The 15,944-nt window shown below is 34.6% G+C and overlaps 1 protein-coding gene across 2 annotated transcripts; it reads left to right on the top strand.

Annotated features, from left to right (window-relative positions):
* Positions 1-601: 601 nt before the first annotated feature.
* On the top strand, positions 602-15,944 carry Pou1f1 (POU class 1 homeobox 1). Of its 2 annotated transcripts, none has more exons than XM_004663299.2 (6): positions 602-743; positions 3,626-3,697; positions 11,796-12,020; positions 13,739-13,903; positions 14,531-14,591; positions 15,734-15,944. In XM_004663299.2, the coding sequence occupies exons 1-6, from the start codon at positions 602-604 to the stop codon at positions 15,942-15,944; spliced, it is 876 nt and encodes a 291-aa protein (XP_004663356.1). The 2 variants fall into 2 exon arrangements, with proteins under 2 accessions (XP_004663356.1, XP_004663355.1); XM_004663298.2 differs by having other exon boundaries at positions 3,548-3,697.

Genomic DNA, 15,944 nt, shown 5'->3' with positions numbered 1-15,944 from the left:
ACTAATATTTGGTAGAATGTTAATCATTATGTTTACTTTTATGTTTTCCTTAATTTTGACTTAGGTATTAAATTTTTAAATATTATGTATTACTTTCCCTGCTTCAGGCTCTTTATGCACATTTAATACATTCCCCAGAAAGGAAAAAAATTCATATTTATAAGTTTGTAATTATGGTCATAGCCAATAGACTTCTACTATTTTTTCAATTCATCATAGCATTGTTGTTTTTGAGAGACACTCTTTCAAAGTTCTTATTTCTTCCCGAAAAGGTCTGAATCTTTGAAGATGCCACATGAAGTTTCAGATTTTTCCCGCCCCCTCCATCAGTACCCCAGAACCACCTTACTTCTTGGATATGGACAATGTTTGGGTAAGAAAAACAATTCAGACTGACAAAGCAATACTCCTGGGAAAAAATTATTAACATGTATAAAGGGATTTCCTCGCAGTATAAATACTAGCCTGTGCTCTCTGGGTGCCTCAGAGCCTTCCTGATGTATATATGCAGGTAGGCAGAATTGAATCAGCCCTTGATACAGTAATATAATAAAACTGATTTGGGGAGAAGCTGTTTTTATTTTTCTACTCTTTTGTGGGAATGAGTTGCCAGTCTTTCACCTCAGCTGATAGCTTTCTACCTCTGAATTCTGACACTTCTGGGACTCTGCCTCTCATAATGCATCACAGTGCAGCCGAGTGTCTACAGGTCTCCAACCATACCACCAACGTGATGTCTACAGGTACTGACTCCTCAGAGGTCTCCCTATGGCCAGGCCTAAATATTTCAGAGTGAGGTCTGTGAATCTCGTTAGTGAATAATCTCTTTGTTTCATTTTCCCCCTCCAATCCAATTTCTTTTGACTAAATATTTAGGATGTTTAAAAGTAAGATTTTAAAATAAAATAACATTAGCAAAGGAAGTCATTTATATTTTATTGGTTTTATTATCATAAAGAAGACCTGTTTTCTACATAAGCAAATAATGAGCTTAGATTCTTTAGTCTGTAAACAAATTTTAATAGAAATGTTTATAGATAAAGAGAAAATGGAATACATATTCTAAAATGCTTACATGTTAAGTAGGTGCGACTTCTTTGTGATAAAATATATTTGGTTTGGGGATTACTTTTGCTGCTGTCTATACACATTATAGAAAACTCAAGTGAATAATTCCTAATACCAACAAAACAGGCATTAATGGATAAATACTTTAATAAGCTTATGTCATGGGTATATCAACATAATAATAAGCTTGGAAATCAAAGCTATAAGAAAACACTTAACGCCCATATTCAGAGTTAAGTTTTCTCAATTGAGTTCTCTAAATAACTTTTATATTTCTCACACCTAGCATTCTGAAATGAAAACAAAATATGAGCATTAAAGCATATCTTCACATAGCCAAATATATGTGTACTGCTAATACATTTGTTCTTTTCCTAAGGCATTAATAAGGAATTTCAAAGTTGATTAATAAATAGAGCTTTGAAATGACTAATTTTCTTCTGTAAACTAGCCATTTACTATTAGATTTCCACTTGTTCTCAGTGAAATCTGCTTTACATGTAGAAATGAAGTTGAAGTTGATCTATTCAGAAATCAAAATCTGAGTTGGTACATTTATACTGTGATGTGCAATAATTAAGCTTTATCTTTCATTAAAATTAGGCACTTTCCAAACATATATGAAAAATTGACATCAATCTTTGACTCAATCCTAAAGTATCTAAAGATTATATTTTTGGACTTTGGTAAAGTCATTTAATGTACATATTTTTCATCTATAAAGAGTTCCCATAATTTTATTTAAAAGGTGATTTTAGAAGCATAGAAATATATTTTTGAAAGATATAATGTTTTAGCAAAATAGTATAAATGAATCTAAGCATTTTCCACAAAAATTATGCATTTTGACTAACATCTTAACAGTTGAGGATGAAGAAAATATTTTTCTAATTTTCTATATTTTGAGAAAATTTGGGTCACATGAACATGAAAACCGGAATTTATAGAAATTTTGAAGTGATCTGATTTTAAGTTCAAAATCCTAATTTATTTGAACACATATTATAATGCATTTAGTAGATAATGCTTATCCTTTTTCTACTGTCTTAAACTCAGAAAAGCATTTTTTTTTTTAATTTTTGGTTTTCTGAGGTAGGGTCTCGCTCTAGCTCAGGCTGATCTGTAATTCACTATGTAATTCCAGGCTGGCCTCAAACTCACAGCTATCTTCCTACCTCTGCATCCCGAGTGCTGAGATTAAAAGCATGTGACACCATGCCTAGTTCAAAAACAGAATACTTTTAAACCTTGAAAATAAAACAGTCATAATCATCAAAATTGCTTTAAAATATTTTAGAGGTTTATAATTTATAAATTATAATTATACAACTAATTGTCCAAGGAGTAAGAAGTGCTACTGGATAGGGAAACACTGAGGTATGAAATGTATTTAGTGTTCATTTAACTTTTTAATGCATGCTAAGGACTACCTATTGCCACCATATGTCAGATGGACTTTAAGTCTTTTTACTTAGTTATAAATTGACAATTTAGGCAAATATTCAAAATTTAAGATTTTTTAATGTTTAGAAAAAATTTATTCTGTTCTACAAGTATTTCATAAATACTTCATGTCTTTCATTTCTATAACATATGTCAGTATTTTTCAAGTAATTTTAATTATATCTTTTATATCTCTTTTATTTTAAACTGTATATTTATTCTAGTTTTATGAACACATACCATAAATGAAGGATATTTAAGAAAATAAAATGCATAAGGAAACTTTGCCAGTAATTTTATTGTTAATAATCTCACTCAATTTGGTGATTTGTGTTTAAAATGATAAAGGTTTTATAGTTTATATTTTATTTAGGAATATATGTTGATTCTAGTAAATTTATATATATGAAAGAGATTATGTTTCTACATAGCTTTATGTATATATAACATCAACTGTCAATGATTGACTTTATTGTTACATTTTCTGTCAGTTGTGTACATTCAAAAACCTACAACCTTGTGTTTTCAATGTCAAGATTTTCTTACCACTAGGAATGGAGTGGGATCATTATGGATAGGGCTAAATGAGGGGATGGGTGTTCTACATTTCCTAATTAGTGAAATAAATCTTTTAAGAAAATAAATATATATTCAAGAGTCCATGTATATATTGAGTCTTACAGAGAAAAACCCTCTTTATAATGTGATGCTACATAATAATGTCCAGAGAACATTCTGTAGTCACTATGTTTTAATATGAACAAAAAAAATGGAACTTACAAGAATTTTGCAATTTCTAAAGAACCAAAATATTAACTTAGCTCTTCATGGGGCATTTATAGTCAATGCACAGACCACAGGACAACCCACTTAGATGACCTCAGACAAACTTTGATGCCCAATTTTATCTTCTCATTATACTATTACAAGTGAGAAAAATATATCAACACACAATGTATGAATCACATGAGCATATAATTTTGAAATGAATGGAATAATTGAATGTATCTTGAATTCTTGAACATTTTCTTACCAGTCCTATCTATTTTGTCTTTGATCCAAACTTCTAAACATTTGCACAAATATTTATTGGTGACAACTATGGGAAATTCAGCAGCAGGACTTCATTATTCTGTGCCTTCCTGTCACTATGGAAACCAGCCATCAACCTATGGAGTGATGGCAGGTAAGCAAATTATCTTTATATGTGATATTGAATTTGAGGAAACTCTGTAGGACTCCCTGGGCTAGAGGGAATAGTAACTAGAGTATGTGGCATTCTGATCTTTTAGCCTTGGAAATTAGTGGTGAAAATATCACTAACTGAGATGTCCCTTCACTTGCAAGGCTATCAGAACTACACATCTCTCCACTGCCATGCTTATGTGGGCTCTTGTGTTTGCTTTATCTAATCTTTGAATTTGAATTTACTCTTTTTAAACTGCTGGCTACCACTTGTTACTGTGTTTATAGGTTGCCTTTTTAGCATTAATATAAGTGACTCATATAGTTCTTTAAATTTAAGTAAATTAAATTAAAATTCATTTTCCAGCTGAGTTAAGCTACATTTCCAGTGCTCAATATGCTTGTGAGTCTAGTGACTACTATATCAGGCACCAGGGTTTCTAGGACATCCCCTTCGTCATATGATTGCCTGTGGATATTTGGTCCATAAAGGTAAATTTAAGATACTGACTAAAGGCTGAGGTGATGTGCATGGACTTTCATCATGGTTATTTCAGTCTTCAGCAGCCCTTGCTGAACTGCTTCTGCGTCTTAATTGAGACTGAAAGAAGTGAAGTTACATACTTTTCTGGGTAAGCAAAGCATTCCTCTTTCAGCTATAATGATGGATTTACTGCTGTACATCTACAGAGTGGCTGTAATGCATGAGAAAATATGAAATGTGAGATTCACATAGGAGTAAACCCATTGCTTCATTTAAGATATTATCTTAGCCAGGCATGGTGGCGCACACCTTTAATCTCAGCACTCGGGAGGCAGAGGTAGGAGGATTACCATGAGTTCAAGGCCACCCTGAGATGACAGAGTTAATTCCAGGTCAGCCTAGACCAGAGTGAGACCCTTCCTTGAAAAACCCAAAAAAAAAAAAAAAAGATATTAGCTAGATATTTTAATGGTTTAATAAATAATAAATAAATAAGTGTTCAGTTTGCTGAACACTTATTTTTGTTTCTAAGGAAATTCTTTGACAGTTGATATTTATTATTGCAGTAAAAAAGGTTCATCAATCTCAATAAATTATGAAAGAAATAGTGATAAAGAAGAATTGAGAACCAATTTGGATGAAACTATCAAACATTTGGGAAATCTTTTTAATTTGTATTTTGTTATCATCCAGATAAACAATAATACAAACAGAAACATGGAGTTAAGGCTATATGTTTAAAATAAAATGGAAGAAATAATTTAGCACAGTTTAATTTAATCTTTCATTTCTCAAAATTTGTTTAAGAAATAAAATCTTAAAACATTAAAATAAAATATTTCAGGAAAATATTAGCTCTTCTTATATTCTGTGAGCATATGAACCTAATATCCTAGTATACTCATATTATAGTGAAATGAAGACTGATGCTCTTAGTGTTTGCCTGTCAGCTTTGGCATTTTATCCTTTTAATAATTAAGAAATGTCTAAAGCCAAAGTTACTGGTCCCCTTTGACAATTTATCACATTTAACACATCTAGTTATCAGTATTCATAGATAATGAGGACAGCTCTTCTCACTGATGAAAGATTTTGACTGTGAAATAATAAAATAACACTCATTTTGCAACTGGAGGTGGGATGCTCTCTTTAGACTTGAGAGCATATTGAATACACAGACAAAAATGTCCAGTACATGGTCCCATCCTGCTGGGGCAAGGAAAGTTCTATCACAGTGATTTCTGGGAATTCGGGAACACCTTAGTTTCTTAGCACAGCAGAGAAGCAGTGTTTGCCTATTTACTGATGTTAGCATAAAGGCAGAACCAGTCACTGACCAGTGGCAGTAACCTCTTGCCATAATACTTACAGATGGTCTTTGGTACCAGCAACTCCTTTCCCACCCAAGCCCAGTGAATTTGCAGCTGGCCTCAGAATCCTAACATGTAGCTTGCCCCAGCACTGGAGATAATAGGTCACCTTCCCAGTGTTCCTACCAAGAGACAAGGGGAATCTCAGGTTTCAAATAGCAAACCCTCTTCCACTCCTTTCTTCCTCATTTCATTGCATTTCAGATGGAAAAACCTCTTTCAAAGCCTGGTTTAATGACATCATGAACAAGATCATTACACAAGATTTGGTTATCATATAGTCTTAAAATTAAGTATAGCTTATCATTGAAAGAAAATCTCTCACGATGGTAAGCATAGAGATCATATTTGAATATTCCTGAGAGGTGTCTGTCATTTAAAGATGTCAGAATATGTATAGTTTGACAGATATTCAAATCTAGCTTGTGTTTCATGAAGAGTAAATAGAATTGGAGTGTCTTCCCCTTCACCCCCAAAGAAGCTGCGCAAATTGAGTCATAAAATACAGAAATTCAAAAATGAAAAAGAAAAAATAAAATGCATAGTAGAAGCCTAGTAGTCATTTGAATTTCTGAAACAGCCACATCCTCACAATCCACAAAGCGTCTTATTAACAACGAAAACACGCTCAGTGTCACACACTCTACATGAAAGACAAGCTACAGAAAGAAGCACATTTGAAGGGTTTTGAATTTATTTTAATATGGTCATTGTAGTACTCACATGCTGATACTTTAGGGAGAGCATTTTGCCAAATTAACCTGTAGGAACAGAAGAACTATAGCTAACATTCTGTCAGATTCTTAGTAAGGAGGATTCTAATCACTAGACAAGTTTTCTGTGTCCCACAGTCCAGGTATAAGCATACTAGAGAATGGCTGTCTTTCAGCCATGAACCAGTCACACCATGAACTCATGACTGCCCTTGCTGACCTCACTTAGCCCTTTTACATTTCAGTCTCTTCCTGTGGAAATTGTAGTGATACAGCAGCACTACCTCATCTGAGTTGCAGCCGATTCCTATCAACTGAACTTTTCTCTTTTAATTTATTTAGACAAATAGATGTAAAACTCCCCTTGTCCCTCTACTCCTGAGTAATCTGATAACCCACCTAGACAGACTACAGGAGGGAATTATGAATGTTCTTCCCAGTATCTGCTGGATAACACACAAAAAAGCAAAATAACAGCAAAGTTCCTCAACACCCTAATTCCCTGGTATCTGTATTTGTTTATGCACTCAAATATCTAAACCAGCACAGAGTTTGGGAGGCAAGTTCTAAGGCTGATGATTTTCCTTGCCCTGTGTACCCTCAATACATCAGCTTCATGACAAGAAACCTGGAGCCAGCATGGATAGTTAATATTGTCTAAAAGGACAGGGAGAGTGCTTGTTAAAAAATATAATTTGAAGGACTGGAGGGATGGCTTAACAGTAAAGGCATTTCCCTGCAAAGCCATAGGATCAGCATTCAACTCTCCAGGACCCATTAAACCAGATGCGCAAGGGGGCATGAGCATCTGGAGTTCTTCGTTTACAGTGGCTGAAGGCCCTGGTGTGTACTCTCTTTCTCTCTCTCCCCCTACTTCTTTCTCCCTCTCAAATAAATAAAATTATTTTAAAAATATATAATATGAGGTATGGGATGGGGAAGGTTGTGTTTGGAAATTAACCAAGATTATAAACATCCTTTTTTGTTTCTTTTAGTGAAAAGTAGATAACAGAGCAAAGGTTATTTATTCTGAAGCTCATCTTTTTTTTTTTTTTTTGGTCTTTATTTTCCCTTGTCTTCTTCCTCTTTTTCCTTCCTTTCTTCCCTTCCTTCCTTCCCTGCCACTCTTTCTCTCTTGTATTTTCTTTTTCTTAATTTATTTTTTATTTTCTATGTTTATTTATTTATCAGAGAGAGAAGGAGGGATAGAGAGAGATAGGGACAGAAATAGTGAGAAAATGGGAGCACCAGGACCTGCAGCCACTGCAAATGAACCCCAATTGCATGTACCACCTTTGGCTTTATGTGGACACTGGGGAATTGAACCTGGGTCCTTTGGCTTTGCAGACAAGCGCCTTAACCGCTAAGCCATTACTCCAGCCCTCTCTTGTATTTTCTTTTGTCTCAAGATGTTCATGTTGTTGAGGAGAGACATTTATTTAACTTTGAGGGGAGGAGCAGTTCTGAAGATCATTGCCTGGGAACTGGGAAAAACTGTCCTTCCGCAGCAGTCACATGATGCATTTTTTGCCCTCTAGACTATGAGTTGGTAGTACTCTCTCTGTAAGACACTAGGTAGGAACACATTTCTCTGCAAGGAATATGTAGAAAACATCTTCAACAGTCCCATTTCTGTTATAGCTTCTCCACTACCTTTAAGGTAAAACTGGAGTTGGAGGCTGCATGGAAGCACATGGCATGACTGTGTGCCAGTCAAAACAGGGTGGACCCTCATTTGATATGGTAGGACTTCCAGTCATACACATTTGTGTGTGTATGACTGGAAGTCCTACCATATCAACTGAGTGAAAACAGCAAATTCAAAGTTCACAATTTGCCATGTGTGGAGTGTTAGATCTGAGTCAGGACTGAACCAACTAGGGCCACGTGGAAATTAAGAGAGAGAATATATGACCTCAACAGCAGGCTGTTCTTTTTTGTTTTGTTTTTGTTTTACGAGTCAATGTCTCACTCTAGCTCAGGCTGACCTGGAATTCACTGTGTATCCTCAGGATGGCCTCGAACTAAAGGCAATCCCGAGTGCTGGGATTAAAGGTGTGGGGCACAACATTCGGCAGGCTGTTTTTTGTTGGAGAGTAAGCGAACAGTGGAGAACCGCCAGCCCCGTCCCTGGGTTTGAGGCTGCCAGAAGCATCTGAGCTGGATATTTCAAGGACAAGCAGGGCAAATAACAGAGGAAGAGATTGAGGAAAGGGATGCAAGAGTCATTTCCTTTGTTGACTTGTTTTCCCAGATAGGATTTTGAAGTTTTTGACTAGCTCTTTGAGGATAGCTGGTTTGCATGGCTCTTGTGCCATGGTGACTTTATCAGGTAGTAGTTTGGGAAGTTATTTACAACCCAAAAGAATTTCCTCTGTGCTGAAGCCTGTTCCACAGCCAGCATGTCTCAGTAATTTCTGTGACTCTAATGATTACTGGGATTTCAGATTTACTAACCCTTTCACGGAGCAAAACAGGAAGGTAAGGGGATACATACACAATCCTGTGCAGGATTATAGCACAGGTATACATTACTGTGTCACTCCCTTTTTCTTCTTTATTTACGTGTCCTTAAAAGAGGAGGGCCCTGAACCCGACATCATGTCAGCCAGCCACAACTTATTGAAGAACAATTTGCACCACACCATGCTATATTGTCAGCCCCTTGCAGAGCTAACCCTACCTTCGTCATCCCTGTGGCATGTTGGAAAAGATTTTCCTTTGCCCTTCTACGCCCACCACACGGAAAACCAAACAGACTTCAGAGAGGCCAAGGTGGATTAATGTGCACTGTGAACGTATATATAGAACTGTGAGGGGGCTCAGATGCTTTCAGTTCATTTACATGCATGCTAGTCTCGGCTTAAAGACAATGCAGCTTTATTAAATCTTTGGGGGAAGATGTATGAGAGAGGTTTCTGCTGCACATGACTCACGGCCTCTTACCTTCTTCCTACTTGTATCTTCTTTAGTAAACCAGGTTTTAAAAGATTTGAAAAATATTTTGCAATATTTACCATCAGCATCATTCCTCACCATCCCCCAAACACTGAATCATATACAGTTTGTCTGCTTATGCTGTTAAATGCTATGAGAGATGACTCTGGAATGTTAGCTGTAAGAAAACTATGACCGTACAGATATTTATGGATCCTCTTATATAATAAAAAACATATATGTATCACATACTATGTTCTCATTTTTGCTCTAGATGCCAAATTTTGGAGCTTGATAGTTCTTGCTCATTTCTCATGGATGCTGTTCCAATGTATTGTCTAGATATCAGCTTTCTTTCTAATAAGGTTTATTATAGTCCACTTTTGAATTTTCCTGGAGACAAGAAGCACATGCTGCAATATTTTTTTAAAAATGTTATATTTTTATTTAAATTATTGTTTTATTTATTTATTTACTTTTTTGGTTTTTCAAGGTAGGGTCTCACTTTGGTCCAGGCTGACCTGGAATTAACAACTCTGTCATCTCAGGGTAGCCTTGAACTCATGGTGATCCTCCTACCTCTGCCTCCCGACTGCTGGGATTAAAGGCGTGCACTACCACGCCCGGCTTTAAAAGTATTCATTTAATATAGCCAAATGTGCTTAAATTCAGGACAAGCACTTAAAAATATATTTAAAAGTCATTTAGTTTTTCTGAATACAGACTAGAGAATGAAATAAGCAGTTATCTATTTTAAAATAATTATTCCAACAACTGGCATAATCCATTTGTCCACTTACCAATGCGTATGTTCACATAGTGTAGGATTGGGAGGATTTACTTTTATTCTAATTAAAATTCCTAAGTTATAAATCATGGAAGATACAGGGCCTTCCCCTACCTACCCTGTATCAGAGCAGAAGGAGCCGGATAAATGTTAAATAAAGATATATCACAAAGAGACATATTATACATAATTATGACAGATAAGAGAAATGGAAAGCAATGGTTGGCATGGGTAGCATTCAGACGGTACATGATGCTTCACTTTTAGAGTATATGCAACAGTTTAACTGGCTAAATTTAGTTTGTAGGCAAAAATAGATTCTCTCAGATCTTTTTCACACAAGTGAAATAGTCAAATTTCTTCCATGCTGTTATGTTTAGTCTCTCACTTGTATGGTTTTTATTAGAACAATAATATTATATCCTATTGGATAGGGCTAAATTTGATAATTGCCTATTCTCTTATAAATATAAACTCATAATTTGCTGACTTACACCATCTTGCTCATTACATATTAATATATTAATGGAAGATTTATATATTTCATTATGACTCATTTCTTTGATTTGTAAATATATTTATGGATTTATAGATAGCATGAACTCTAAATGTACTTGTCCTGTAAGGTTCTTAAAATAATTGTTGTTCATATCATAGAAAAATTGATTTAAGTATTTATTAATCCTCATAAAAGTAGATTAATTATTCAATATTTCCATAGAAGACTGTCTTAGTTACATATGGTATTTAATATAAATTGAATTGCATTATTTCCCAATAAAAGTAGCAACGTATAAAATGAAGAAAAAGTGAAACAGAATACATTGAAGTTTGGTTTATGGCCCCATTTCCACCTACACTGACAAATGAAGATGCATCTTTTTTTTTTCAAATAAAAAATAAAATCTGGTTGTATTTTTCTAAAACTTGAATAAATTCTTACTTTTGTGGTTTATAATTTAAGGACCTCAAGTGAAGGGTTCAACATTTATGCATATATCTTATATGTCTAGAATTGCCTTTCTTTCATTTTATTTTTTGCTTTTCCTTGAATAATTATCAAAAAGTAATTCTATTATATCTTACTATATATCAAGAAAGCTTGTTGGTAATATTTTACTAGAATGTTTTGAGTTATGTTTTGTTAGTCTGGCTCATCAAATCTATTGTACTATATTGATGTATTTTAATTTCTCATAATTTATCTGTATTTATTAAATTATAAAGATATGTTAATTTTTTTGATTGAAGACAAACATTTACTAATAAAACAAGGTTACATTGGAATGTTGTAAAACTGCCTTTCTAGTTAGTTTTTTTTAGCATAGTAGATAGCCCCAAACCTTTAGCACTTTGATTGTAAATCATTTCTTAAAATAACAGAGATCAACACTTGTACTCTGGTTAAAATTGAAATCCACATTCTCATAAATGTGTCCTTTTTGAGGAAAAAATTATGAAAATCTTACACTTCTGATATTTTGTTTTAGTTATTTGTAATCTCTTGCCATTAGTTTTGTTTTTCCTTCTCTAGAGAAGGTGGCAGAAAAACCATCCCACTCCACTTAGCTGACTCTAATTTGGAAGACTGGATATAAAGTAACTTTTCAAGTTAAATGTGAATGCAGGCCTGAAATGCTAGCATTTTGAGGCACATCACTGGAAAATCACAAGTTGAAAGCCCAGATTCAGAGCAAAGCCATGCCTGGATAAAAGGAAATGAAAGTAACAATCAAGAATGGGCTGTAATGGGCAAACTCTTGCTTGTATAGACATGTTTATGACTTTGCCCTTTTGTTTATTCACAGGCAGTTTAACCCCTTGTCTTTACAAGTTTCCTGACCATACCTTGAGTCATGGATTTCCTCCCCTGCACCAGCCCCTTCTGGCAGAAGACCCCACAGCTTCTGAATTCAAACAGGAACTCAGGCGGAAAAGTAAATTGGTTGAAGAGCCAATAGACATGGATTCTCCAGAAATCCGAGAACTTGAGAAATTTGCCAATGAATTTAAAGTGAGAAGAATTAAGTTAGGTATGCCTTTATTAAGAGCAATGGGGCACATAACTTAGTTTGCAAATGCTTACTCTATTTGCTGTGAACTCTCCTCTACTGTGCTTTACAGTCCAAGACAGTTATACCTTTACTGTGCACTTAAAGCAAGTCACATTATGAAAACTTTAAAAAAAACCTTAATTGTTCATAAAGTCTTAATAGGCAAAAGCCATGAATTTTTAAATTAAGGGTACTTTCTAAAACTTTACCTAACTCAAGATTAGTTTCAGAGTCCTCCTTCTTTCATATTTTACTTGTACTTTTGTATAAGTGGTTCATTCATATAATTCAACATTATGGGACGGTTGAACTGACATGAAACTCTCTGCTTGTCTTTCTTCTTCACCAATGTGAGTTTCTTATGCACCTTTTTGGTAATATCATATACATGTATAAGTAAATACACATTCATTGATAGAGACATTTTGGAGATCTTTTGTTTTTCTAGAGCTCCTTTTTTTTTTTTTTTTTTTTTTGGTACAGATATATCAACTTCCACTACATCAGTATACCACAGTTTACTTGAGCAGTTATTATAGGTAGTTGATAAACCTTTAGTGATTAAAAAAAAAAAAAAAAAAAAAAAGTAAAGCCACAGTTACTAGTCTTTTAAATGCTACTTTGAAAATCAAGGTAAATATATGTGGAAGAAAGTTAGAAGCAAGACAGCTGATCAGACTAATATAATTATAAATTCTATAGATGCTGTCACATGGGTCTGTAGAAACTTATCCCCACTAGAAGTGTATATTTTGTCATTTTATAATACGACAAGTGATATTTTTGGGTTTTGCTAAGCAGTCTAACTGTAGCAGTTAGAATGTGACTGGAACATTAAATAAGTGGTAGTTGAAGGAACAATGGCCTATTTATTACTCTTTTGCCTCTTTCAAGTCAGATCTATCAGAGTGACACCTCATTGTAGTTTCATTTTAAAGTATCACATTAAATTTCACTTTCGATTATTGTCTTTTTCTATTTCTGACAGTCATTTGTATTTCCTTGTCTGGGAACTGTCCATTCACAGACATTGCTCATTTTCTGTTGAAAACTTTTTAAAAATAAAAATCATAATGTTTAACTGTGGTTTAAATTCATGAAGTATTGTTTTTTATTTCGAAGTAATGTATTTTTTAATGGGCTGTAATGTATAGTACAAACATTTGAAGTAGAATGAACTTCAGGTAATTTTATAATGATTTTTATTAATGGACTGCATATGCAATCATGCCATCTATCTAGGTATATTGCCTTAGGCCCTGAAATAATATGTATATCCTGCATGTAATAAACACAGAAGGCATCTTAACCATTTGCATTTTTAGTTTTCTGTTTATAATGCTGAGAAACTTAAGAATCATATGTTGATGGCTTATTTCAGCTTGTACTCTAGAAATGTTTGGTGTCATCAATAGGGATCTTTTGTCTGAATATAGACACCTCACCAAATAATATGATAAAGGTATTTGACGTATGCAAAATGGTAAGACTAGAACCTTCTAGAAAGAAAGATGTTTTGGGGAAGTAAGCTGCATTTTTTTCATAATATAGTGTTTTTCAACCATTCTGATGAAATTGTGTCCAATTTTAGCCCTTCTGAAAAGTAATCAGTGACCAAGATCCAGTAGTAGGTGTGATAATGACCAGAATTGATGGTGTTGGGAAGCTGGGGCTGACCATTTTCCTTGCTTTCATAGGATACACCCAGACAAACGTGGGTGAAGCTCTGGCTGCTGTGCACGGCTCTGAGTTCAGCCAAACAACCATCTGCCGATTTGAAAACCTGCAGCTCAGCTTTAAAAATGCATGCAAACTAAAAGCAATCTTATCTAAGTGGCTGGAGGAAGCCGAGCAAGTTGGAGGTACTACACCAGATTTCAGGAGGCTGGGCTATGGTTTACTCTCAACACAATCATTTCCATTAGCAGAGCGACTGTAAACTCCTTTTTCTCTTTGAAATGAAAAATAAATATCTTGCTAGACTACAAATTAGAAAAGGCTGAAAAATATAATGCAAGAGGAGAACACTTTCTAGATAATGTGGCCTCAGCATGAGGAGGTGAAGTATTTTTTAGCACATTCATAGATTTTGCCTCTGTGCTATGCTGAAGTTACCGCACACAAATCACTATTACAACCTAATTGTAGTGTATAGAGAGTATTTGTTCACACCAGGCTTTTAAATAAATAATAACCAGTTTAATGAGATATTTAACACAAATATTATCTGCTTATGCTAATGTGAAGACTTGATTAACAAGATTTGAATGCTTTTACACCAAATGTTATAAAGTATATGATGTATAGAAAATTATATATGCAAAATTTATATTCATTTGTTTAATATAAAATGGCTTAGACTGAAGCACATATTTAACACAGAAATGCATAGTAATTTTAGCTTGCATTCTTCTGTAAACAAAGACTGAGACACAATTATGGCAGTTTTTGTTTTCCTTTTGTGATTATCTGTCTTTTCCACATTACAGCTTTGTACAATGAAAAAGTTGGAGCAAATGAGAGGAAAAGGAAACGGAGAACAACTATAAGGTATTCCTTTCAGAAATTAAGTTTCCTAGAAGAAGAAAAAATAATATTTTTCACATGGAATCAGTAATTGAGAATAACTAAGTAAAACAGAACATATAAGAATAAAATGAATACTGTCAACCAAAGAAACAAACAAAAAGATTTAAAAACATTAGTTCAAAAATGTAAACATGAGAAATGAAGAACTAGTATGTGTTGTTTGACACAACACTTTGGCTTCAAATTTTTTAGTTAAATATAAAGCAAATAATCACTTCTAAGAGAGTTACTGCCTCAATATTCTTCTAGACCTAAGTTCTTGCTCTGGCAGTACAGTATCTATCATACTGAAAATGAAACTAGTTCTCTGTACTTCAGTCTTAATATTAAAAGTCCAACATCACTTCATACATTCCAACCTCAAAATAATGTGTTGATGTCTTGTAGTTTGTTAGGTATGAACAGGAAATGCAAAAAGACAGTCTTTCTCTTAGTTTATTATCAACTATTAGTTTTCTCCATTGTAAATAATCCACATGGCTGTCAGGTTGCTTGAGAACAGGAGCTGTTTAGAAAAGCCTAGCGAAGAGGATTCCTTTATCATGAACCTGGTGCCCCCTTGTGGCATAAACTCAGATACACATGGAGAGCCTGGGGTCCTTAACAACTTTCTTTTTCTTTTGTTTTCTTTCTTCTCTCTCTAGTTCTTTCTTCCTTTCTCCTCTCTCTCTTTTCTTCTTTCTTCTGTCTCTCTCTTCTTTGTTTCCCTTCTCCTCCTCCTTCTCTCTCCCCTCTCTCTTCCTCTCCCCTCCCCCCCTCTGTTTAGTCCAGGTAGGGCCTTACTTTCTAGCTCAGGCTAGCCTGGAATTCACTATAGTCTCAGGGTGGCATCGAAGTCACAGTAATCCACTACTTCTGCTTCCCAAGTGCTGGGATTAAAGACACATGCCACCACACCTGGCTTCAATTTTTTCTTTTCTAAGTTTGGTAATGTTACTTTGAAATAAACCAAGTATGTAGCAAATTGTAAACTCATCCTTTGCAAGAGTGTTTAGAATATATACATTACTGTGATAACATTAAAGAAATTCAACTTCATCTTGATTAGTCACAAACTACTCACAGCATGATTTTACCCCAACTCTCACCTTTCTTCCCCCCAGTATTGCAGCTAAAGATGCTCTGGAGAGACACTTTGGAGAGCAGAACAAACCTTCCTCCCAAGAGATCATGCGGATGGCAGAGGAGCTGAATCTTGAGAAGGAAGTAGTAAGGGTTTGGTTTTGCAACCGAAGACAGAGGGAAAAGCGGGTGAAAACGAGTCTAAACCAAAGTCTCTTTTCCATTTCTAAGGAACATTTGGAGTGCAGATAG

The sequence above is a fragment of the Jaculus jaculus genome, chromosome 4 (genome assembly GCF_020740685.1).
Source record: "Jaculus jaculus isolate mJacJac1 chromosome 4, mJacJac1.mat.Y.cur, whole genome shotgun sequence".
Classification (NCBI taxonomy): Eukaryota; Metazoa; Chordata; class Mammalia; order Rodentia; family Dipodidae; genus Jaculus; species Jaculus jaculus.
This window is presented reverse-complemented; position numbering and strand designations above follow the sequence as displayed.